This window comes from Grammomys surdaster, unplaced genomic scaffold (genome assembly GCF_004785775.1).
Source record: "Grammomys surdaster isolate TR1022 unplaced genomic scaffold, NIH_TR_1.0 278, whole genome shotgun sequence".
NCBI lineage: Eukaryota > Metazoa > Chordata > Mammalia > Rodentia > Muridae > Grammomys > Grammomys surdaster.
This window is the reverse complement of record NW_021604719.1, coordinates 15,083,374-15,106,605: the sequence shown is the minus strand read 5'-3', so window position 1 is coordinate 15,106,605 and position 23,232 is coordinate 15,083,374. Positions and strand designations below refer to the sequence as shown.

General features: G+C 39.2%; 1 protein-coding gene and 1 non-coding gene across 2 annotated transcripts in view; one reads left to right on the top strand and one right to left on the bottom strand.

Annotated features, from left to right (window-relative positions):
• The first annotated feature begins 2,428 nt into the window (after nucleotides 1–2,428).
• On the top strand, nucleotides 2,429–2,560 carry LOC114629236. Its single transcript, XR_003712617.1, has one exon. It is a non-coding gene; the product is annotated as a small nucleolar RNA SNORA17 (small nucleolar RNA).
• A 2,889-nt stretch (nucleotides 2,561–5,449) lies between these two features.
• Slc27a6 (solute carrier family 27 member 6) overlaps nucleotides 5,450–23,232 on the bottom strand; it is a 55,459-nt gene continuing 37,676 nt past the window's right edge. Inside the window, exons 5-10 of the mRNA XM_028777231.1 lie at nucleotides 21,555–21,749; nucleotides 14,898–14,988; nucleotides 11,838–12,036; nucleotides 10,085–10,182; nucleotides 8,981–9,111; nucleotides 5,450–5,759 (exon numbers count right to left, since the gene is read on the bottom strand). Coding sequence (XP_028633064.1) covers nucleotides 5,583–5,759; nucleotides 8,981–9,111; nucleotides 10,085–10,182; nucleotides 11,838–12,036; nucleotides 14,898–14,988; nucleotides 21,555–21,749 — 891 coding nt within the window. The 3' untranslated portion in view covers nucleotides 5,450–5,582. The remainder of the gene's footprint in view (nucleotides 5,760–8,980; nucleotides 9,112–10,084; nucleotides 10,183–11,837; nucleotides 12,037–14,897; nucleotides 14,989–21,554; nucleotides 21,750–23,232) is intronic.

Below are 23,232 nucleotides of genomic sequence, written 5' to 3'. Positions count from 1 at the left end.
TTCATCAAGGGTGTGTATGTATACGCATGGCCTGAAGACAACCTTGGGTGTTTTAAGAGATGTGGTAACCGTTACAGCTCAGATGGAAAAGGCTTCTCCAGTAGATGTGATACAACTACGAAGGGAACTATCCTGGTAGTCGGGAGCCAAGGAACTCCAAAGTCACACCACAAAACTAACCACACAGCCTTACAGCTGGATCTAATGGAGGCAGTTCCCCAAGGGGGCGGGGGGGCTCCATTCTCTGTGATGACTTCAGCTGTGTAAGGTGACACACAAAACCAGCCACTACAGTGGGGATTGATGAGTGGCTGTAAGGCATTTTCTTAATTAGTGATTAAGTGTGGGAGGGCCCATTGTGGGTGGTGCCATCCCTGGGCTAGTAGTCTTGGATTCTATTAGAAAGCAAACTGAGCAAACCAGGGGAAGCAAGCCAGTAAATAATATCCCTCCATGGCTTCTGCATTCACTCCTTCTTCTTGACCTGCTTGAGTTCCAGTCCTAACTTCCTTTGGTAGTGAACAGCAATGTGGAAGTGTAGACTGAATTAAGCAAGCAGGTTCACTTTCCTCAAGAAGTTAAGGCTAGTACTTAATATTTATTTAAAATATCAAACTTTTGAAGCTGTTCTCTTCAGTGCTCCTCATTCTTGAAAAAGTCAAAATCTGATGAATTTTTGGGTAAGTATAATATATTGAAAAAAATTAATGACAATTTAAAAAAGACTTAAAGTATGAGAGTAAAATTTACTTCTCAAATGAAATTATATGTGTGTGTGTGCGCGCGCGCATGTGCGTGTGTGTGTGCCTGTGTGTGTGTGTGTGTATTCATCACTGACAGTATAAGGTCAATTTAATGCAAAGCAATACAGCTTCTTCCTTAATTCCTATCCTAACTGTATAGAAGTTCAAGATGTATAGACTTTGGGTCTGGTTAATTTTGCTGTGTGATATTTTTATTTATTTGCAAGGCTTTTTTAAATAATAAAGTTTATAAAATAAAATGTTATCCATTCACATCTAATATTATACTTGCTTTCACTTAACTGAAATTCTTTAAAATTTTTCTTCCAAATGTTTGCATTTGTCAAAGTATTTTAGAAAATAGATGATACACTCTTTGTATTATTTAACTGTACATCAATGGGCACTTCTCCCAGTCAGCTTTCACTGCTATAACAAAATACTTGAGACAAGTCAACTGAAAAAAGGAAAGGTTTATTTGAGCTTCTTGTTCCCAAGGTTTTAGTTTATTAGAACCATGGTCAACTGACTCTTTCTTTAGGGCCAGTTGCTAGGCAGAATCCCAGGCTGGGAGTGTGCCCTGGAGTAAAGGTTCTTACTCCATGGCAGCTGGAAGTCAGAGAGCGGAAGAGGCTAGGGTTCTAACTTACCCTTCAAAGGCCTAATACCATTAAACCAACTTCCTTGCACTGAAAGAAGAAATGAAAAATTCTTTTAATTCTATCCAAATAGAATACTATATTTTAAACACTCAATGCCAATGCTTCTTAACCTGTGGGTAGTGACCTCTTGGGGTCACTCTTGGGGTACTTTCATTTCTTCCTTCCTGAAGATAGGAATTTCCTTTTAGCAAGATTTTACTTTGGTCTTAAAAGAGCCTGCTTTAGCATTTCCTAAATACTAGAGCTAGGGATAAAGCATCCTGGCTGTTTTTAAGGTGCTATAACTGAGACCACAGCTCTTCACCTTCATTCCTAGAAAACAGTTTCACTGGGCATAGAGTTCTCGCTTGACTCTTAGGTCAGTGGTTCTCAACCTTCCTAATGCTGTGACCCTTTAATACAGTTCCACATACTATGGTGAACCTGACCATAAAATTATTGCTGCTACTTCATAACTGTAATTGTGTTGCTGTTATGAATCATAATTCTGATATTCAGGATGGCTTATGGGACCCCTGTTAAAGAGTTATTTGAACCCCCCCCCAAAGAGGTCACTACCCACAGGTTAAGAAGCATTGGCATTGAGTGTTTAAAATATAGTATTTTTCCACCTTCATTTGTGCTTCTTAATTTTGATAAATCAGACAAACTTTGGCTAATATTATTTCATGTGGACAATATACTTAAATTTTGAGATATTTTTCTTGTTGTCCAGAATTCAGTAATTTGGTAACTAATACTCTAGCTATCAAATTTTAGTGGTTTGAAATCACTAGATACTAAACTAGATTCCTCTCCTCCTCCACCTCTGTCCTCTCTTATAAACATCTGTCCATCTCTCTATAAATATATTTAGATTTGTATTTGTATTCATATTGGAAATCTTCTGAAACATTTTTGGGAAACTTTGTATTTGTGACGTATAGCTGTGATTAATTTTAATGCAATTATTCATTCATATACTATAAAGATGGTTCTGTTTATTTTCTTGGAGTGCCTAGCACTTTAAAAATGTTAATCCTCCTTGCTCCTAGAGGTGTTGCAGGTGTGACTGCTATGCCACATTTTCACCAGTAGGTGGCAGAGAGGAGTGAGGCTGTGTTTACACTCAGTGTTCTGAAATGTGATCATCTGGATGATTAGTAGCCTAAATCCCTGATACAAGCCTGCTTGAGATGACCATCATCTTGCAGGCCTTGAGGGGGGTGCACCAAACAATGCCAGAGATGACCTCTGTTTGTTGCTATATTACATGAGTGGGATATAGCGCTCCTGAGACCACTCCTGAGACGACCCCACTCAGAGACCCCAGGGACCACTATAAGGAGCGAGTAAGTGGTGGAGAAACAGAAGGTTGTGGGTACAATGAAGAAAGGTAGAACTGAGGCAAGGAGCAGCCTGATGTGGGTAGCCAGTGATGCCACCTGGGACCGTAGTAGGTTCTGATCTGTGCTGCCACTGGGGCCCACATCTTTTCCCTGACCCTGAAGGCTGCTTCTCAAAAGCCAGGTGGATCCCCCTGGTCTAGGTTGCCTCCTAGGGACATGTTAATGTCTGAAGGCTGTGCAGAATTGAAGTACATGTGAAATTCACAAAGAATCAATAAAAAGTTGTTTTTTGGTTTTGTTTTAAAAAGTGAACCCTCTTTAGGGTTTGTTTTTTTCCTGAGTAAACTTGTCCATCCGAGTGATGTGTTGGTTCTTGCTGCTTTCCTCAGTCAGGAGTGAGATTGTGTGCTCAGGAAAGTTCTCCACAAACAAAGTCAATGCAGGTGCAGCTGATGCAACTTTCTGTAACCCATTGTCCTGATCATACTCTGCGCCATCTTGTGTTTTGTATATGTTTACTGTAGCGTTGGCTTCTTTTGCCTTTAAAGCATTTAGGCTGTGTGGAGCCATCTCCCCTTTCTCCTACACGTTCTTTCATCATGTGATCTCATCTGCTGTGCTTCTGAGCAGCTTCCCACAAAGCTCTCTCTACCTGGGATGCTTCCTATCCCTCCCTCCGTTTCTAGAATGGATTGTTCTCTTCTGAACACCTGTGCCTCACATCTATGAATTTGGCAAAAGAACTGAACAGTGGTGCAGGGTGCTACCTGAACGCGTTATTTATTGTCACAATTCAGTCTCCCTGGCTTTTATGGAGTTAGTAATTAGTAGAAACATGCTAACATATTTCCAATACTTAAAAGGATAACTACAATCTGCAAAGCAAATATCCTAAGCAAAACCTTAACCATAAGGTCAGTAATGGTTGTGAACATTAGTAGAGGTTTATGCAGTCACTGAAACTTTTTACTAAAGGAAAACAATTCATTCCCTTTATGTATTGGTATACAGGTTTTCTTAGATAACATAAATAGGCAAGCTCTCTCTTGGAGAGCTAGGTTTATAGTTCCATGGTTGTCTAGTTGCACTCTATTCTGCTTCTTAATCTTGCTCTATAGAGCCTTCCAAAGTAATGGGTTTTCTTGTGTGATAACAAAATACCTAAAATTGGGAAATTACACAGAAAAGATATTTATTTAGCTGACAGTTTTGGAGGCTGAAAGTTATAGATCAGGTGGTCATATCAATTTGGCTTCTAGTAATGACCCTGTAGGCTGTGTCATTCTATGAGATACTGGAAACCATAGAAAGAGGAATGTTCAAAAGATGCTAAGCACAGCCATTTATTCTCCCTAGAATGAACTGGAGTCTAAAAGGAGCTATACATTCTTCATCCAAGAAAGGATACCCCAATGACTGAAGTCTTTTCTACTAAGGCTCTGCCTCTGAAACATTCTAACACCTGAACATTGTATCCTGGAAACCAAATGACCAGCACAGGCATCTTGGAGGAAGAAGACACACCACACTCAAACTACAACCAATCCATGCGGCTTTCCTACAGATGATACTTCACCTTATGGAAGGGATGTTTTGTGGTTCTAGATTAAAGGCAACAGAGTCCCAATGCCCCAGCTTCTGGCACACTGCTCTCTGTACTGTCCTTGTGCCCTGTGTTTCAGGTAACTCCTCACATTTCTATTCAGACTGGCAGCCCTTTCTTTCTTTGATCGTGGTAGTAACTCCAGAGCTCTGCTCTAGTCCAGCTGTTGGGTATCATTATTGGTTCCTGCGGCTCTGTGGAATTTATTGCTACTCTTGTCCCATTTCCATGGCTCCCCAACAATGCTAAGGATGTGGGAGCACCCAGTTCCCTGCTCTGGCCCTTTATAGTTTGATATTTGTTTGTCTCTTTAATGTATTTTTGAGAGGAAAGAAATATTAATACATATATTTTCAATAAGGTTCCTTTGATTGGAATTTACTTTAAAACAGTATAACAAAGATTACTGGGCTGGAGAGATGGTTCAGTGGATATGAGCACTGGCTACTCTTCCAGAGGACCTGAGGAACCCTAGCAACCACTGTTGGCAGCTCACAAGTATATAACTGCTGTTCTGAGGAACCTGATGCCCTCTTCTGGGCTTTGTGGGCAGCAGGCACAGACACTGTACACAGACATACATGCAGGTAAAACAGCCACACACATAAAATAAATAATAATAAATGTAAGACACTCAAATCACAGGTTAATAAAGATGCTTTTATTGAGTTACAAGATAAATCACATAAAAATAAACTCAGTAAAAATTTTACTATTCTCTGGAAACTAGGATCTTTACATAATAGAAAGTATTTTAAATGATTCAACTGTTAATTACTTATGTATTATTTAAAATCTTCAGTATTAAAGCAAGTATTTTGTTACTGACTGAATCTTAAAATTAATAAAATATCAGCTGAAGTTTATATCAACCGAATAAAATTTAAGCCTTAGTACACTCAAGGGAATTCTGCTTGTGAAGGAAACAGAGCATGTGCTGAACACTACTTCCCCATCTCCGCCTCAGAGTAAATCATCACATTCCCGACAGAGTCAGGTGGTCATACTATGGCCTGTTTGATTTTACTTCCCAAATGCATTCGCGACCATGAGGCAAACAGCTCCTACTTCATGGCTCACTGTGCTGAGAAGGGTGGCCCTTGGATGCTTGGGTATACAAAACGCATGCTTCATGTAAGATTTTTTTCAATTTATGAAAAGAACTCCTCCATGTTTGTCCGCAAAGAAGCTCATGAATCTTCCATCACCTTTCCCAGGAAGCCATCAAAGTCCCATAAATACAGTCTTAAAGTTTAAGCTCCTCTGACATTATCTGATTATAAATCTCTTTGGTCAATGGAACATAAGATTTTTTCAAATTATCCATAAAGTAAAGTGGGTCAGAAATCTTCAGCGGATTAAATCCTTCTTCCATCAGTTGTAGCTTCTTTAGCTTGAATGTCCCTGTTGTTTCCATTTTGTCCTAGGAAATAATTACAGATATGACCGGAGCAGGTTATTAGTATTCATTGTAGCTACTATGTCTGAGCAAAATGTTGAAAAAATAGGCCATATCTCCTTATCATATTTCATATCTAATTAAAATGTTTATATTTAGCATTAATTTGACTTTAGAAATATAGAACATTTATTTATCTGTAAGCTTTATTAAAATGTTATCTTATTGCATAAATAATAATTATTAATGTGACCAACAAATTAAGCATGTTTGAAATACATATGCTAGCTCATGGCAATGCCAAAACAATATTATGACTATATGATACTGTAATAGGAGCTAAAGTTACAAAAGACAAAATTTATGATACAAGTTTTCTCAGGAGGCTCTGCTAATTTGTGTCTCTAGAGCAGAACAAAAGGATAGGGTTGGATTTATTTCAGCAGTACTGAAATAAATCACATTTAAATTATTGTTATGAGCAAAACTACCTTGTTAGAAATGACACAGAGCAGTTGTTTTATTCAAGTGGTCAGAAGTTTTAGTTCTGCATTTTCTCAGATTATTTATTGCTGTAATTCATTTGTTATAAAATTTTTTGAGGTACGGTATTACTGTGTAGCTCTTCCTAGCTTCGAACTTACTGTGTAGACCAGGCTGGCCTCAAAGTCAAAGAGATCCACCTGCATCTGTCTCTGCCCCTTGAATGGTAGGATTAAGGTGTGTAGTATAAATCCTGCTACATAAATATTTTGAGATATGAGAATGTTAGGCTTTCCATTAATTGTACCAAATGAATAATAACCGTTAACTGTAATGGACAATGCTCTGTTTGGAAAATTAATGATATTAAAGTATTTCCTAAATATGTATAATGCTGACTCAGTCTTTTGACTAATGTCAAAGTATTCTGCTTCTGAGAGTGAATTTTAAGTTACACTGAGATTAAAGTTTTAAAATATTACCTTTTAGATCTGTATTCCATTCCATGAAGATATATTTCTCATGGGATAATGCAAGGAAGATGGAAAGTGTAGACTTGGCTACAAAAGGACAAGGCAGATGGGTATGGTGTAGCTATTGGCTCCTTCTCTCCCTTGGCAACTTGCATGACACCTTCTGGTACCATAAAAGCAATCCTCAGGAAGGAGGCTTTCTGCTTAGATACTCTGGCTCCTGCGTCACAGTGTATGGTCTCTTAGGGAATAATGACCTATCTACAACCTCTGAGAGGCAACCAAGGGCAACAACAAGAGCCTACAGGATTTTAGGACTCTTGGGTTTCCTCACCAGCAACTAGTAAGGGGCCCATGAACTACAACAAGGGGCAGCATTGCACAGTAACCCCAAGAGTGCAATAAGAACACTCAACATTTCAATGGCAACCAAAGGCTGAATAATTGGATTTAAAAACTTCTCAAAAAGAGGAAAACTATGCCTTGTACTAGAAGTGTATCCAACTACCCAGAGCTAATGAGGCCCTGAATCTTATAAAGTTTATATCAATTGCCACCTTTTAAAACCAGTGTAATTCCCACCTGCATTCTAAACATCTAGTTATACCTATAGGTAAGTGTAGCTTTTACCTCTCAACAAATAAACATCTCTTGCAAGAGATGAAGACCATCACAGCTATAATTGATCACAATGCCGAAGCAGTAATCATGTGGTACCCAGCGTCACAACAGCGTCTACAACACAACTCCTGCACCTAAGGCTCAGAGAACATTTTCAAAAGAGGAAGAAGCAAGGCTGTAGTGTGATATGTATCAGTAAAGCCTTAGTGTCAGGAAGTGAAATGTATAGTAAAGCCTTTGCATCTAGCTTGGAGTGAAATGTTTGAGCAAAGCTTTTGCTATGTTTGGATCATTCAGTAGAGGGTGAGGAATTTTTCTGAGACTGTTTGAACCTTGAAGAAATATTGTCTCTCTAGAGAATCTTCACTTGGTGCTATGTGAGAGGGGCAGCTGTACAAATCTTGGTCCTAAGGCATTCTGGCAAACCTAGAGTTCTTACGTTTGACTGTAGATAGCCATGGTCAAAAGGGAGCAAGATTTGTATGCATTGTCTGCTCTCACGGGCAGCAAGGGCAAGATAACTTTGGTAGCTGGAACCTTTCCCAGTCCCAATTAGCCTTGTGCAATGATTAAATAAAGTAGCAGGAGTGAGATAGCTGGTTGTCAGTCTTTTCTAAGAGGCAGAACCCCTGAAAATGAAGGTTTAGCATCTTAGTGAACTTCTTTCTCTACTGTAGCACCTACAACCAACATCAATCAATAAAAAATTGTATGAACCAGAGGAACAGGATGTCTGTCTGTTATGAGAATATATCTCCTAGAAATGTCAGGGAAGCTATACTTATGAAGTCTCAACAACATGGCTGCCTAAACATGATCTGAATGGGGATTATATTGACAGAGGAAATCTCATAGGGTCCCAACCCCAGACTAAGAACTATAGGAAACTAAGGAATGCTGAGGAATGGATGAAACAGGCTTTCCCAAGAAGGAGTCCCCTAATTGGTTAACCAACACCAAACGGTCAGCTCTGAGATAATATGTACATGGATAACATTATATCAGCTGAGGAGGTTGTAATTATATATTTAGGAATATATATTATATTTAATACATATATTTTATTTATATATTTAGGAATATATATCATGCTATATTAATATACTAACAAAGAAAAAGAGGTTATATGGAAGCTATACAGAAGATGATGTATAGGAAAGAAATGGACATAACATGTGAGTACATAAATAATATGGGCAAGTTGATAGTAAACTTGGGTTGTGCTCTCCCGATTGTGTCAGGTGTGCCTGTGTTAAGGTAGGTAAAAGAATCGTGGGATATCTGCATACAAACACTTTGATGTTGACCCAGTGGAACCCACTTTTAGGCAAATAGCTCCAACCATCTTCAGAATATATGTGCAAGAAACAGTTTTGACCTGCCACCCTCACTGAGAGCATCACTTTGCTCTAAGGTCCTGTGTGAAGAGAAAGTAACAACTCCACAGTCAGGACAAAAACCCTAGCCCTTCATCTTGCTTCCTTCATATGTAGCTTCAAACACTGTGTCAGAGCATCAATGCTACATTTCTCTGATTTTTATTCTTAAAGCTATCTAATATAAATAAATGGGCACATTCTCTAAGGGAGAGAAGAGTATTTTGCTACTGACCCACCTCTTGGTTCTGGCTCCTACCTTTAACAAGAAATCTTGAGGCTGTAAAATTACCTGAATTCTTAAAAACCGTGGGCAGGCGTAAGCTGGTAGAGATGTCACCACTTGGTTGTACATTTTTTCTAAGTCTAAAGACTTGTTTGGTTTTAGAATAACAGAAGTCATTCCCGCTTTTCCTTCATAACCTGGGGAAAGGTCAAAATAAAATCCAAGTATTACTAGGTGAGTTTTCAAAATCAGTCCTGTCAAACAGACTGCTCCAGAGATGCTCACTGTACATTCTATTGCAGAGATGACAATGGGGCAGTAGCATAAATTGAGTCTGTGTCTTTCTCTCATATATGATTTAATCACTAGAAGTAACTGAACTGTAGGGATGAGCACAGTTTGTCTTTGATTGTCTGTCCTACAAAAGCGAGACAGAGCAGATGGAAGACAATAAGTTATATATAAAATTTTCATCCTACCAACACAAATACTAAGACAGAAAACTTAGGGAGAGCTAACTATAGACTAGCAAAATGTGCATTTTAGTCACTAATGAAAAAAATAATCACGGGGAATATTTGAAGTTAAGAGAAGTAGGAATGGCTATTTTCTTTTTATTAATTAAAATGAATGAAAGTTAAGGTCACATTGTTTACCGCCCTCCATGCAGACCTCAGAGGGCTGGCCCATTTCTCCAGTCCTCAGGGACAGTTTCTCAGTCTGCTGTCTCCTTCCTCTCCTGCCAAGTAGACATTTCAATCCCTGGCCTTCCCTCTACCCCACAGCATTAGCAGGAAACACTGCTATTTGCATAAACGGACAGAGTTCAGGCACACGTGGTATTATTAAACATTTAAATTAGAACATGTTCCTATTGAGTGGAATAAGCCAACGTGTGTCATAACAGAAAAGGGAGACGACTGGAAAGATCCACTTCAACTATTTTTAAAACACACTAAAACATTAAAATCCATCTGTACCTTTTATGTGTCCATAAAGTTTGTTAGCATATGCAAGGGCAATGCTTGTCAAGGCAAGATGAAAATATTTTTAAATGTTAATTTTAATATGCAAAATTTCAAACGTTGATTTATAAAGAGATAAGAACCTAAAGAGGCCATGCATGGGCATTCATTTCTACAACTCTCCAAGTTGACCCCAGCCACATACCTGGCACAGGCACACCATACACGTTTGCTTCCTGTATGAAGTCCAACCTCCCAAGCATATCAGCGACCTCTGTGGTTGCGACGTTCTCTCCTTTCCACCTAAATGACAGACGGAGCCTTAAGAGCACAAGCATTTGAAGAGCCAGCTCCTGCTTTCAGTTTCAGTGACTTGCATTTGGCTCTGTGAAGCGCCTAGTGGCCAAAAATAACTAGTCTTCAAGCAAAAGCCACGTCTACAAACGCTTTTCGTTCAGAAGTTCAATAAAGTCGGCAGCTGTGGTTTGGTTAAAATAACTTAAGAGTTTTATGGGTATAAATTGTTCACTGTAAAATATTTTTAAGAGAGCTGTGAAACGAATTGATGAGAAGAGGAATTTATCAGCACAAAATCACTACTGTGTGCAATAATAAAAATTAAGTTTAAAACTTTATCCTCGGAGGTAGGAATTAAAGGAAATACTATAATCACATCAGCATATTAACCCACTTTACTATCTGGGCATTAACGCCTCCACGTCTGCTATTTTAATGAAGAGAATTCTATATGATGAAAATTTAATATACTTCTTATTTATTCCCTATTTGTCTATTCATTCAAGCCCTTGCTAAATGCTTACTCTATGCTCCTGACTATTTTATAGCCATTGAATAACAAAGTAAAATTCTGTGTAGGCTAAGACAAACTTGAGAAATTAGAAAATAAAATGTTAAAAGAAACGGAAGTGTACGGTCTCAGTCTCAGTATTTTGTCATTACATCAAGAATCATCTCAGGACTGGTGAGAAATGTTGGTGAGTAGCGAGGCACTTGCCACAGAATCAGAGTTTAATCCCTGAAACAGACATAGTTAGAAGGAAAGAATCAACTCCCAAAAGTCACATGCATGATGTGGCATTTCCACCCCCTTCTCCACCTCCAACAGAGAAATAAGAGATAAGGAAGAAAGAAAAAAATGTGATTCATTTACACAATGGAATACTAATCAGCTATTAAAATCAAGAACATTGTGAAATTTGTAGTCAAATTTATGGGACTAGAAAATATCATCCTGAGTGAGGTAAGCCATACCCAAAAAGACATGCATGGCATGTACTCGCTTATAAGTGGATATGAATCATAAAGTACAGGATACCCATGCTACAGACTCAAAGAAGCTAAACAACTAGGAGGGCACAAGGGAGGATGATGCTTAAATCCCACTCAGAAGGAGAAATGAAACTGTCTTCAGAAATGATGGAGAGAGGGAACTGGATGGCAGAGGTGATGGGAAGGGTAAGCTGGGTATCAGGTGAAGGGAGAGCTGAGGAGAAGGGGAGGGGAGCTTATAAGGAGGGGTCATGTAAAGGAGGGACTGGGAGGAGAGGAGTGAATAAATAACTTAATTGATGAAGAAAAAAGAAAGAATAATAACTACAAAATAAAATAAAACAAAACAAAAGAAATGACTTTAGACCCTGTGGCTCTTCTGTAGAACCCTAACTCTAGTTTCAGGTGCTGCTTCTACTTTTATATCCTAAATGTAAAGTTTACCGATTAGGTATAGGTTAGTTCATTTTTTAAAGAGCAACTATGGAGTTTGACACCAGAACTAAACCTATAGTACATTTAGAAACAGATGGTGAGCCCATCTTTGTGCGGGGAATCATCGTGGAGCTGAAAGGACCCTGAGTGTCCTGAAAGTTTCCACTTTCCACAGAAGAGGGATTTACAGGCAGAGGGCCAGCTGAGCATCCATCCAGTGATGCCATTCCTACCTGAAAGTGTCTCCAATACGGTCCCAAAAATAAAGGAAGTTCTCATGATCTTGGAACATTAGGTCTCCTGTGTTGAAGTAAACATCTCCCTTCTTAAACACATCAAAAAGAAGCTTGCTTTTTGTGTGCCTGTATGAACCAGCATAGCCAAAGAAGGGATTCTTCTTATTGACTCGAGAAATGAGGAGACCAGGTTCTCCTGCAAGAGAAAGGGCTGCTTTAGGAGCCATGTGCTCCAACAATGATCAGTGCAGACACCACACACACACCTAAGTTATAGCCAAAAAAACCCTCAGCCTTGTGGCTTCCTATTTTCCTTTATATTTGTTTCCATTCTACTCAATGACATCTCCTCTCGGTGTCTGCATCCAGTGTTTCCTTTCACAAACAACCTTGCAAAAATGAACAGCGAAGGAATCACACGGAAATGAAATGTGAATTTAATTTCTCTTGTACCCTGGGTTGACAGACGAAGGGTAACATCTCTTGGAATTGCACAGATTTTAACTCAGGTAATACTGAGAGCAAATAACTCGATAATTTTAATAAGCTGGTAATAACTCTACATATGAGTGACCAGACCTGCTCTGCCATTATAACTGTACTTATCTTGAGAAGCAATTGTTTGAAACTTTGTCATTACAATTCTAATTTTATTAAGAGAACTAATGCCCAGAAGGATGAAATCAACAGTTGAAATCAGAAAAAAAGAAATAGGTACAGAACTCAAAATGAAGCCTTTGGAGCAGAGTCCATGAAGTAGGCTGAACCAGTTAATGGTTTATTCTGTAATTTCTTGACAGGGGAGGGGAGGGCATTAGAAAGAGCTCACCTCATGACAACACCCACATGATTAGACGTTTATCTGAAATCGTTATTCTAGTCAGGTCTATTTAGTCGAGGTTGTGCTTGGCTATCGGCAAGGCAAGGTTACACGTAAGGTAAAGGAAAGCGGAGATCACAGTAGCAGGCTTAAAGATCCGTGTGTGCATCCTTCTGGATTTGCTGAGGCGATGGATGAAGTAGTCACAGGGCTCTTGACTACTCCTGCCCCTCAGCCACTGTACAGTCACTTGTGTCCCCTTACCTCCCTCTGGATGAGGACACATGCTCTGCTCCAGCAGAGCTCCACTGCTTCTCTTTGTCATCATTTTCATGCTCACTAGCGCCGCCACTGCTGCACACATCACCCTAGCATCCCTATCCTGAGAGCCCTGCATCTGCATCCTCTTTGTCAGCAAAAGCCTCTAAGAAAGATCTCCATGAGAACTCCATCTTACCAGTCCAGAAAGGGAGGCAGACCAAGTAATCCGCCCAATGTTACGCCGCCATCACACGGAGAAGTCGGAGTACACGATTCAGAACAAGGTCCACATGCCCTCAAAGGCTCACACACTCTGTGAAGTTTGTCAGGCTGCATTTAATAGTGCAGAGTTTTTAAAGACTCCTTTCTTTCTCACAAACTATACTGCTTGTTTTTACTTCTCAGGGTGTAGGTACTAGCTATTCCTCTGACAAATTATTGTAAATATTTTACAAGTTGTGGTGTGTGTTCATGTCTTTCCCGATGAGGCGTAATTGAGAGAATGAAGGGACAATGCTATAACACAAAACAAAGTGCAAGAGCTTATCACAAGCACTCTGGAGTGGGCTCAGTCAGCATTTTTAGAATTGCTGAAATTACATAAGCACCATCCCAAGATGTAAGTTCTGGTTTCAGATCTCATGATGATTCTAAACAACAGGCTAAGAAAGACTTCCAGTTCTCTAAATCCTCCAAAGGTTTACTTTTCCTATTTTTATTAAACAACTTATTGTTTATTTGTATTTTATGTGCACTGGTGTTTTGTGTAGCAGGATACTCCTGCATGTATGCATGTATGCTGAATCTCCTCGAGCTGTAGCTACAGACAGTTATTAGCTTCCATGCGGTTGTTGGGAATCGAACCCAGGTCTGGAAAAGCAGCCAGCGCTCTTAACCTCTGAGTCATCTCTCCAGCCTTCATCCTTTTTTTCTCTTGGATAGTGTCTATGAGGTTGAATTAAGAAACTTTTGAAAATGTTAATCTTGTTATTTTTGTGAGCGTGTGTGTGTGTGTGTGTGTGTCTGTACACACCAGTGCAGTTGTGCACAGGTGCCCTCACAGACCAAAGGTTCAAATCTCCTGGAGCTGGAGTTACAAGCTGTTGTGAGCACCTGTGACACAGGTACTGGGAAGTGAACTCTGGTCCTCTGCAAGAGCAATACCTCTGTGTCATCTTCCCAGACATGGAGCAACATTGAATATTCTGAAGCTTGGGAGACTATTAATACTTTCTTTTATAATCTTTCCAGTAGCAGTCAGACAAATATAACAAGAATAAAAGAAAAGCAGGTTTACAACTCGTATTATCACATTGAAGCAAAGATCCAGGAAGTCATGTCTAGTGAAGTTTGAGGCAGTATGAGGTATTGCCTCATTCTGGAATGTGGGCTACATTTACATAGATAGTATCTATTCATTTCTAAGTGCATAGCTCTATATGTTCTGTTTTCCATGATGATCTGCAGGTAACTTTGTCTTCATCGGAATTTTTAAATTGAAATTTTTAGACAGTCTACCTTCAGAGAAATAGAAGGGAGAAGAGAGGAAGGAAGAAGCCATAAGGGTTTGTACACATCCCTTAGTTGTCAACAGGAGCCTCATGAAATAAATAATGTCACCACTGATTTACAGAGGAAGAAAATGAGTCTTAGATCAGCCAGTCTGGCTGCAGCTGGTTCCTACGTGTCAAACCAAAACGTAAAGCAAAGGTGGTCTGACTGCTCATTGTATCTAGGACAAAATATTAATTTAGTATTATTGGTGATATGTGATGTGAATAAGGAGAAATAAAAGCCAAAGAGATGCCGCTTAACTATTTTACAACCTAATTAAGGCTCAAAGTCCAACAGCTAAGCCAGTCCACCTGCACTACGCTTCAAGGTAAGCCACATTCTGAACAGTCATTCTTTCCTGAACTCAGCACCTGTGGATTCCTGTTCTTCGCTTAAGACGACGACTTCGTAACCCATCTTACCTTTTCTCACACAGCAGCACCAGCCCTGTCCGTTCCTCAGTGGTTCATCTTTCTGAAAGTCATACTTTATCAACTCAAAGGAGAAAAACAGCTGCAAACCCAAAGTGAAGAATAAAAGTGAGCATTTGGCTATCCGTGCAAGAACAGGATTGGCTAACAGATCTATGTTCAATTTAAACAAGGAATCTTTTTACTGACAAAAAAAATAAACAAAGGTTTGAAATTTGAAGTAGGAGGCATTCATAAGCAGGCTCTCCTAACTGGCATTCATTTTCATATCCTCTAGCTTTGCTTCACCTTAACCCTGCTAGGCTTTACCCTCAAAGGAGTGAGAGTGAGTTACAGAAGGTACCCGGCTCTGATTCATTCATTATTCTAACCATGGGGAGGAGGACCCATTTCATAGTCTTTGAAAACTTTTTTCCTGGAGAGAAGTTTTAAACAGAACTAAGACATGAAGTATGAATATCAGGATATTTGTTACTGTTGATTTCCTCTAGGCCTCCAGAAATAAGACCAACTGCCTAAAAACTAGAGTAACTTGAACTGTTTGGCTTTGCTCTAGGCCTGTCAAGTTAACTCCTTTAAACTAACATGTAATAGTCTGTCTATCACTGTGGCAAAGATGATCTGGACAGAATCTCCCTCTCAGTTCAGAAGCCAGGCTAGCTGGATGTCCTCATCTTCATAGGGTCCTGCTAGATGTTCATCCCTGTGTCCCAGGTGCCTTGCCCTGGGGTAGCCACATCACAGTATCATGCTGATACGGTGTACACCGGTACATCATTCCATCAACTCTGATCTGAGCGAGAACTAAAAATTGGTTAGTCCAACTCCCTCATTTTATCTATAAGAAAAGTGAGGGGTTTTTTTGGCCATTTAAATCTGCAGCCTTATTAAATAGAATTAGAAATTAGATTTAATATGTAAGCGATGAATTAGAGTGAGATAAAATAACATGGGCTGGTAAATGAGGAAGAAGAGGGGGCAAAGATAAAAAACAACTATACAATAAGAATTTTAAAAAGTGCCCAAGGAGAATAAGTAAATTAAAAAAATAGAATCACTAAGGTAAGTATATTTATATCAAAGTATAAATAGAACTATATCTGGTGTTTTAGCCTTAATAAAAACAGCATGTACTCATAGCCACAATTCAACATCTGAAGGTTTTATAGTTTTTATATTTAGTTTTATATTTAGTTATTTACTGTGAGTGTGGATGTGTGTTTGTGTGTCTGTATGGGCATATGTATGCCATCATGTGTGCATTGTGTGAGTGTGTGTGTGTGTGTGCACATGTATGTGTGTGCCCAAGCGAGTGTGTGTGTGCATGCATGTGTGTGTATGTTTAGGTAAGAGAACAACTTTTGGGAGTTGATTCTCTCCCTCATCCATGTGGACATCCCAGAGAACACTTTAATCCAACAAGTTTTCTCACCATTCCATAATTCATCATTTTAATTCAGTTTAAATGACAGCATCTAATGTCAACTGAGCACTTAGTGTAAGCCAATGTGCTAAGATCTTAAAAGTTCTCTTTAAGCACTGGAATGCTATAGGAGTGACTAATGTCATCTCATTTGAAAGCAAGGGATCATCAAAGTGGCTGCAAAGAACATACTATTCCTCATTACATAAACGTTCTTTATTAAAATGTATGTTTATACCATGCTGATATTTGCTGCTTTGATAACATGTTATTGCTATACTTGTCTAATGGCTGGTGGAAAGATTCCAGACATGCAGTCCAGTCTTTACCATCTTGTTCCAACAGGGAAGAAAGAGAACCTTTTCTTTCATCCCCTTTTCTCTCTTATTTTATACTTTGAAACACTTTCTCAGCAACTTCAGTTATCTGTTTTGGTGGTATTTATTTTCAATTAATTTGGCAACAATGTACACAGGTGAGAGTCATTTCATAATGAATTACTGTCAGTGAGTCTGCTATCAGAAAAATAAGACTTGATGACAGAGGTCATTTTTTTCACTCCACGTGGTGTTAGATACATTATAATATCTCTAAAAAAGTAGTCTGGATGAAAGCATAAGTGATTAACTAGAGGCATGTCCTCCTTTCTATCTTTAAGAAGTTACCATGAAATTGCAGTGATGGCTGTGCTATAATATCACAAATAAAAATAATCAGCACACTTTAAAATCCAAATTAAATCATATGCATGTGTCTCGGTGCATGTATCCAGAGCGTAGTTGTATGAAGTCTTGTTCACAACAATATTGGTAATGTTTTCCTCTGAACTGTTCTGTCCAATTACACAGCTGTACAATAGCTCCAGGAGTCCTCTCTCTACTTAAATGCCTTTCTTTTTTGTTTGTTTGTTTGTTTGTTTGGGGGTGTTTCACCTGCATATGTGTCTGTGTGTCATGTCCATGCAGTGCTCACAAAGGCCAGAAGTGGCATCAGATCCTTTGAAGCTGGACTAAAGATACTTGTGAGTCACTATGAGGATGCTGGGTATTGAACCCAGGTCCTCTGGGAGACCAGCCAGCACCCTTAACCACTGAGCCATCTCTCCAGCTGCACCTACATGCCCTTCTATATTCAGATACATAAATATCTATATTGCTAAGGAACCCAAAAGTCATTTTCTTGGTTAACACACGTGGAAAATTTAACCCGAATTAAAGCAACTCACTCAGGTAGTGGAGTCCAATAGCAGCAGAGCTGACACTGAAGCTGGGCTATCTGTCTCTGTGTCTGAGAATTTTGCCTTGAAAATGATGCCTGGCCTTCATCCTCAATGTTTTACTGGCTGTTTCTAAGACCTTGCTATGCTGTTCTATTTAGGAATGCACTCATTTGCCTGCGATGCTGAGGCCAACTACATAACAACAAGGAGATTTTACAATGAGATCGCTACTCCACACCCACAGTGGTGTAGCTGAGCTACATCATCTGCATTCTGAACAGGAGGAAATGGAGGTCAGTCGTGGACAGTAGAGCTGTGCTGATTGTAGAGAAGACACATGGCCTTGCCCTTGATAGTCTCCTGGATTCTGCCTGGGAGCTGTTCCCTTGGCTGCATTTAGCCTGTCCTTTAGCTGTCACCTTGAGTGTAACAGCCACCAGTGAGCTGAGTCCTTGTCAAGTGTCAACCCTAAGGGTGGTCTTGGAGGCTCCTGAAGTGCACATGATGTCAGAAATGTAGGTGGTCTTATGAATGTGCTCCAACTTTGCATTTCGTGAACTTTGCTCTTGGCAAGGAGAAGCTTGCACTTAAGATGATTAAACAGCTTGTAAAAACTATTAAGAAATAGGCTTTTTGACAATCCCACATTTTATTATATCCTTAGATTTGCCACTATGGGAGAAATGCCACCTATACCTCCTCTCTGCTATTTCCTATATATGTTAGTAATAGACATAATTTTTATTTTCAGATTTTGTTTCCATTCCACTTAGAGGCAAAAGTGGGTCTGTTTAATTTCTTGTATATAAATAGATTTAATGCTGACCATCTAACTTTTTAAACTGAAGGTGTCTTCATCTAAGTTTTATTTAATCTTCAGATGGAGTCAATATGTTCATTCAATGCATATTTCAGAGACGTACAGCATTCTTACAATACATATGTATCTTATTCTCTGTTTATTTGTAAAAGTTTTAGAGCAGTCCTTTGTTGTTCTTATATTGGGAGAGCAATTTAACCATTACTAAATCCCTAGATAAAGGATGAAGATATTTCTGTTTCTTTTTGTCTGGCCATGGGCATTCTGTTTGCATTTGAGAGATGCGTGCACTATGCCCTGTCATCAACCAAGCTATGCTTTGTACATCCTAGTTCTTCCCCACACCCCCAACCACTGCCTTAGCATAACCCGGTTCTTTACACTTTGTTCATTCATCTCACTAGTATATTATTTCCTGTTTATTCTTCTGCACCATAGTTTCATTCACTGGAACATAGTATGTTCTTTGGTTAAAGCAGGGGGAATGGGGATGGGAGAGGGGGTTTCCGGGAGTGGGAGACCCAGAAAGGGAATAACATTTGAAATGTAAATAAATAAAATATCCAATAAAAGTGTAAAATGAAAAAGAGTTTCAGATCTTTATCAGCATTGTGCTCTAGTATAGTTAAAGGAATCATTTTTTCCCCATGATCAGTTCTTTTCTGAAAGAACAGTTAAGCACATGCTGGAACTGGGCACAACTCCTTAATCCTAGTCATTTTCTCCCTAACGATATTTACAGTCTGCTTTGTTTTTTAAACCTTTAATGTGTGATTCATTTTTATTATGGGTTCATTTTTCTTCATTTTCCCCCTTTGAGCTGAACATGTTTAGTTTCTAATTCCTTTGCTGATTTGTTTTCCTTGAAAACCCCTCTCATTTGAGCTCTTATCTTTTAAAGACCTTTCCATTGTGATACTTTTCTGAGTTAATGGACAAACATCATTTTGAAAGCATGTCTTGGCCGTTTTGAAGGACTTACTATTTTTATGCGACTTGTTTCTCGCCATCTGCCTTCTGTATATATCTGGAGTTTCCTTTGTTTCAAGGCTTTTGTCTTTACTAGTTTTTGTGTTTAACCTTTCCAAATTATTTTCCCAGGTGAAATTACCGTAGAAAAGATAATGGCTGCTCCTAACTTTGATTTGAGTTTGTTTGGAATATTGTTTCCTGATTTCTACTTTATTACATCAGTCACGTTAATGGGATGCTGTCTCTTTAGATGATGCAATAGGTGACAGGGACTGCAGCTGTAGTCAACCATTCAGTTACAGGAAGCCCACACTGCTGCTCACTTTCTCCCGCACTCATAGCGTTATCTCTCTAGTTGGAAGTTGATTCCTCTCAAAGCAGCAAGCTTTCAAGTTTTAAGGGACATACTTACAATCCCTTTGCTTAATTATCGAATGACCATTGAATTTTTTAAAAATTAGTTATACTATAAGCAGACAACAGGTAGCTGAAATGATTGAAAAAAGAGAAAGGGACTAGGATTTGTATGGTGTTAGGTACAACTTTTAAAAGTTTTTCAAGCTATAAACAAGTAAACTAAAATGAATTGAAAATCAGTATTTTTACCAAAAAAAAAAATGGAGATAATTGTGATGTTATATATCACTGACAAGATAGCAGTCTTCCAGGAGGAGGCTGTAGTGAATTCAGGCCAGCAATGCACACACAAGGCATCTCAGCATGCTCTTCTTGGAAGACTCTGCAATTACTTGGAGTCACAAAAGGGTCTCCACAGGAATATAACTGTTTTTGATTTCCTAAGTGGTGTGGCATAAATGTTTCCCAAGTGCATGAAACAGACGGGTATTATACATTTAATAGATATAGATTCCACATATATCACTTAGTTTAAGTAGTTTGTTGCATTATTCAAATATCTTACATCACTGAAATTCTTAAAATTATCTTTATTTATGTGTATTATCTTTATTTATGTGCACATGGGTTTGTGAATGAATGTCCTGGTGTGCAGGTAACAAAGGAGCCAGCAGAGGGCATTAGATCCTACAGAGCTGGAGTTAGGTAACTGAGCTATTGTAGGACATAGTGCTAGGGTTCTCTGGCCACCTGTCGTGCATCCTACCCATTGATCCAGCTCTCCAGAGCTTGCTTTGGTTCTTTCATTCTTAAAATGCTATTACAGCTATGTACTCGGAGAGATATAACTTATGTGGTATAAATGATAAAAAAAGATAAGGAGCAGTGGAGGGGAAATACTCAAGAGAAATGGAGAGACTCATTCAGGACTTACGCTTTACTATTAAACATTAAACTTGAAAACTGAACAAAAGTAAAACAAAGTCATCCCCACACTTCAGTCATCCCCATGTGCAGTCATCCCCATACTGCAGTCATCCCCTGGCTTAAGTCAGTCATCCCCATGCTGCAGTCGTCCCCATACTGCAATCATCCCCTGGCTTAAGTCAGTCATCCCCACACTGCAGTCATCCCTATGCTGCAGACATCCCCATGCTGTAGTCATCCCCATGCTACAGTCATCCCCACACTGCAGTCAGTCATCCCCACACTGCAGTCATCCCTATGCTGCAGACATCCCCATGCTGTAGTTATCCCCATGCTACAGTCATCCCCACACTGCAGTCAGTCATCCCCACAATGCAGTCATCTTCACACTGCAATCATACCCACACTGCAATCATCCCCATGCTACAGTCATCCCCACACTGCAGTCAGTCATCCCCACACTGCAGTCAGTCATCTCCACACTGCAGTCATCCCCATGCTGCAGTCTTCTCCATGCTGCAGTCAGTCATCTTCCTGCTGTAGTCATCCCTATCCTCAGTCATCCCCACACTGCAGTCATCCCCATGCTGAAGTTGTTTCCATGCTGCAGTCATCCCCACACTGCAGTCAGTCATCCCCATGCTGAAGTTGTCTCCATGCTGCAGTCATCCCCACACTGCAGTCAGTCATCCCCACGCTGCAGTCAGTCATCCTCACCTTGCAGTCATCCCCATCCCACAGAAGGAGCACATGGCAGAGGGCTGGGGTTTGCAGAACCCACAGCATCACAGATCACCCACAGCCACCATTGCCTTTGCGAATGTTCTCAGCTTCAAAAGCATAATAAGACTTTTCACAATGTAGATGTATACACTCTAGACAAGAGTGTGGAGCTCAACATACTATCTGTAGAGAAAGTGCTATACTTACACTGTAGAAGAAGTTTGCTCTCCCAACAGATCCAACTTTCCCAGTATGGTTCATGAAGCATATGTTTCCTTCGGTAGCTCCATAAAATTCACACATTTTAATATTTCCAAATCTGTCTAAAAATTGTCTCCACACATCACTGCTCATACCGTTTCCAACTGCCAAACGCACCCGGTGGTCCTTTTCTCCTTCTCTCTGTTAAGAGAAAGGATTTCACTTGTAAGTCGTTCTAGTCCCGCAATCTCTCTTTTAATGTTATTTTTATGGCAACTGAACTTTCCTAAAAGCAAGTGGGGCATGTGCAGTAGCAGAAGAGAGAGGCAAGCACAAGGAAATCACAGAGTTCTGTTGGAGAATTCTGTCCAGCAGTTGATGCTGGGTAGAAGGCGTATATCTGGTTTTTCTCCATAACTGGGAGGGAAACGTTCTTTCCAAATTACAAATTGCAAATGCTCCTTTGATAGGGTAGACATTCTAGGAAGGGAGAAATTTTGTTTTAGGATGAACATAACTTTTAAAGGGTTATGAAATATTTATTTTCATTTATTACTTGTATAATTTGGCAGCCAGCAAGTAACCTCCCATTCCCAGCAGGGGAAATAACAATAAAAATTAAGTCATTAGAGACAATTTGACTGAAAATGAGACAACTCAACATAATTCATATTTAGAATGCACGACCTTCTCAACTTTTATTTGTATTCGAATTAAGGAAGAAATGGATTTTGTTCTATGTTCAAGAAACATAACGTCAATTAATGTGAATAATGCACATTTAAATAAGGCTGTATTATCAATGTAATCATGGCAAATTGATAATTTGCTCAGGACTACTTGTGGGTAATATATAAAAGCAATATTAAATAAGCAATAGTAATGATAAAGTAGAGAATTCAATGGCCTTGACACTGACAATTTAATATGATCAGTGGATCAGAGTCGGTTTCTCTAAGCACCACCAAAATGGTTTAAAATGAAACCTTATGCTGAACCCTTAGGTGTCAAATACCAGGCATCTGTAATTAGATTTTAATACTGTTCTTAACTACTATTAAAGCACAGAGTTTTGAAGGTTGGAACATGTGAAAGGAAGTCTAACATGTATGTGTTATATGCAAACTGTCCCAGAGAAAAATATATTTTTCTTGCAGTACAGTAAGAAACTGAAAAAAAGAATAAATTTACCTGAACAATTTCTAAAAAGGGCTGGGAGACTATCAGGCTGTGTACTTAAGGTTGGAATTATCAAAAATAATAAATATCAGTGTGGTGCATGAACATTTTCTGGTAAAGTAAATGGCAAGAAAAAAGAGGGAAAAGGAGATGTGGAAAACTAGAGAAAGAGAGAGAGAGGAAAATTATTTCTCAAAGAGGCAGGGAGGCTATGATTGGCTATTTTATATCCTATGAAAGCATTGTTGAAAACCTTAAAAACAAATCATTCCTTCATAAAGCTAAAAACTAAACATGAGCCGGAGTCAGAGAGATGGCTCAGCAGTTAAGAGCACTTGCACTCTTGCAGGGGCCTTGAGTTCATTTGTTGATGATCTGAGCTCAGTTCCCAGCACCTAGGCCAGCTCACAACCATCTGTAACTTCAGTGTCAGAAGTTCTGAAGACACTACACACATACAGAATACTCACAATTCTCATACATCTTCAAAAATGTCTGCAGAGAT